The sequence below is a fragment of the Microtus ochrogaster genome, chromosome 15 (assembly GCF_000317375.1).
Source record: "Microtus ochrogaster isolate Prairie Vole_2 chromosome 15, MicOch1.0, whole genome shotgun sequence".
In the NCBI taxonomy this organism is placed as follows: Eukaryota; Metazoa; Chordata; class Mammalia; order Rodentia; family Cricetidae; genus Microtus; species Microtus ochrogaster.
This window is the reverse complement of record NC_022017.1, coordinates 4,967,751-4,970,101: the sequence shown is the minus strand read 5'-3', so window position 1 is coordinate 4,970,101 and position 2,351 is coordinate 4,967,751. Positions and strand designations below refer to the sequence as shown.

Below are 2,351 nucleotides of genomic sequence, written 5' to 3'. Positions count from 1 at the left end.
AGGAAGAGAGAGAGAGAGAGAGAGAGAGAGAGAGAGAGAGAGAGAAAGAGGAAGAGAGCCATCTGTCTGTGAAGCCAGGAATCTTCTAAGTCACAACCCATGCTCCCAGCTCTGATTAAGTGGCCAGGACTTTCTTCCTGGAGGAAGCCATCATTAGAAAATATCACCTTTCCCCATTGCTTTCCTCACCCAGAGGTGGAGGCACTTCCTAGTTAAGGGACCACCTGCTATCTACCATCTCTCCAGTTTGGCCTGCAATCCTGTCTAGCTTGATGTCCTCTCTGGTTCCCTGCAGATTTCAGATGCCTGACCTTTCTCCATACCCTCTATGCCCTACTATGTAGGTGTACATGGGTGTCATCTCAGTCCCTGAAATGATTGTGACCTGGTGGTTTTGGCCACTGGGCATCAGTGGGGGCAGAAGATACAGGATCACCTAACAAGGGAGGTATCTGCTTTGAGGTCCCTCAGAGCTCTACGAGAGCACCCCAATATGCCTCGCCTTGGGACTGAGCACCCCAACATGCCTTGCCTTGGGACTGAGCGTGTCTCGCCTTGATACTCGGTCTTGAGTCCTAGGGGAGGGGGTGATATGCTCAAGTAAGTCTTGGCATGGCAACTGGGTCTGCTTTCAGGTTCTAGTGATAGTGGAACAATGGCGGACATGAGAAGCTGATAGTGGGAAGAAACCAAAGGGCTTAGCTTTAGGGGCTTAGGTGCAGAGGAAGGTCTTGGAGAGGATTTCCAGTTTAGGAGGTTGAAATTCCAAAGTGAAGATCTAAAGATCTATTTCAGAAGGCCTCAGCAGTCTGGCAGTTATAGGATCATGGTGACGGAGGTGCATATGTTAGGGCCATAGCAAGAAAAAGATCGTCCTTGGATAGTTCAGTTGAAAAGACTTTAACAAAGGGGCTGTCTGTAAAGCTGTGTGCAAGATTAAGGAAGCCATAAGCCAATGCAGCAAGTAATAGTTGGAAACTGTTATCACTTCGAGGCTGAAGGAGCACAAAGGGAGTCCGGGCAAGAGTTATGATTTTGGATGGTCTAAGCCACTGCCAGTGTCACAGAGAGGCAAGGAGAGGGATCAGTATACCTCCCTCCCACGCCTGTGTCTGATCCCTGTGGTTACTGCTAGTTAAACCCAACCAGACGCTCATCTGACTGTTGGGACTCTCACACCCTCGACTGCCTTCCACCAGGTCTTCACACGCTATGGGAAGTGTTACACATTCAACTCAGGCCAAGATGGGCGGCCGAGGCTGAAGACCATGAAAGGCGGGACGGGCAATGGCCTGGAGATCATGCTGGACATCCAGCAAGATGAATACCTGCCCGTGTGGGGAGAGACCGGTATGCTTCCCTGCTCAGGAGCCCCTCCGACTCTTCCCCTTCCTCCTAAGACCTCTCCACGGCTGTCTTTGCCCCAGTGTGACTTCCCTGGCTCCCCGTTCCTGGTTCAGTTACTCTCCACGGTAAAGTCATCATTCTCTTCCGGCAGTGGCTGCCACTCACTATAAATTAACTCCCTCTCTTCTGTCTCAGGGGACACAGGGGCAGAGAGATGGGGAGAGGGGAGAAAGGGTTGAGGAGAAATGGAGAGTGGCCAAGACAGTGGCACTCCAGGAAAAATAATCTGAAACACCAAGGTACATTGCAGACACCAGGTAAGAAAAGACGTGTGCAGGACGCAGCAGTCACTGGATCACCACAGAGCTGCCAACGCAGGAGGCTGGAAGTATGCTGGGACCCCACAACCTCCTCCCCAAGTCCATGCCAGGGAGGTGTGATGTCCCAGGCCTGGATGACTGGGGACTCAAACACTCCTGACTGACATGCCTTCTTCTTTACAGACGAGACGTCCTTCGAAGCAGGCATCAAAGTGCAGATCCACAGCCAGGACGAACCTCCTTTCATTGACCAGCTGGGCTTCGGCGTGGCCCCAGGCTTCCAGACTTTTGTGTCTTGCCAGGAGCAGAGGGTGAGGGGGTTACTTCTGGGGTTATGCTGAGGAGTCAAGATGGGGTTCTGGGGAACTGGGAAGATGGCTCAATGCGTAGTGTTTATTATATAAGCATGAGGACTTTAACTGAGATCCCCAACACCCATGTAAAAATCAAGGTGGTGCACACCTGTAACCCCAGTTCTGGGCTTGGGGTGCAGAGACAGGTGGATCCTCAGGCCAGTAAGCCCCAGGTACAGTAAGAGATCCTGCCTCGAAAACAATAGGTAGAGAGAAATAGAGGAACCCATCCAATAATCCAATATTTACTTCTTCTGAGCTGTGCATGGGGCACAGCCATACTCATGTATACAACCACACACACACACACACACACACACACACACACACA

General features: G+C 51.4%; 1 protein-coding gene across 3 annotated transcripts in view; it reads left to right on the top strand.

The window, feature by feature from the left end:
- The window catches only part of Asic1 (acid sensing ion channel subunit 1), a 31,822-nt gene that overhangs the window by 25,348 nt on the left and 4,123 nt on the right, over nucleotides 1-2,351 (top strand). For all 3 annotated transcript variants that reach the window (XM_005353909.2, XM_005353908.3, XM_026782594.1), the window contains 2 exons: nucleotides 1,200-1,350; nucleotides 1,851-1,978. In XM_005353909.2, coding sequence (XP_005353966.1) covers nucleotides 1,200-1,350; nucleotides 1,851-1,978 — 279 coding nt within the window. The remainder of the gene's footprint in view (nucleotides 1-1,199; nucleotides 1,351-1,850; nucleotides 1,979-2,351) is intronic.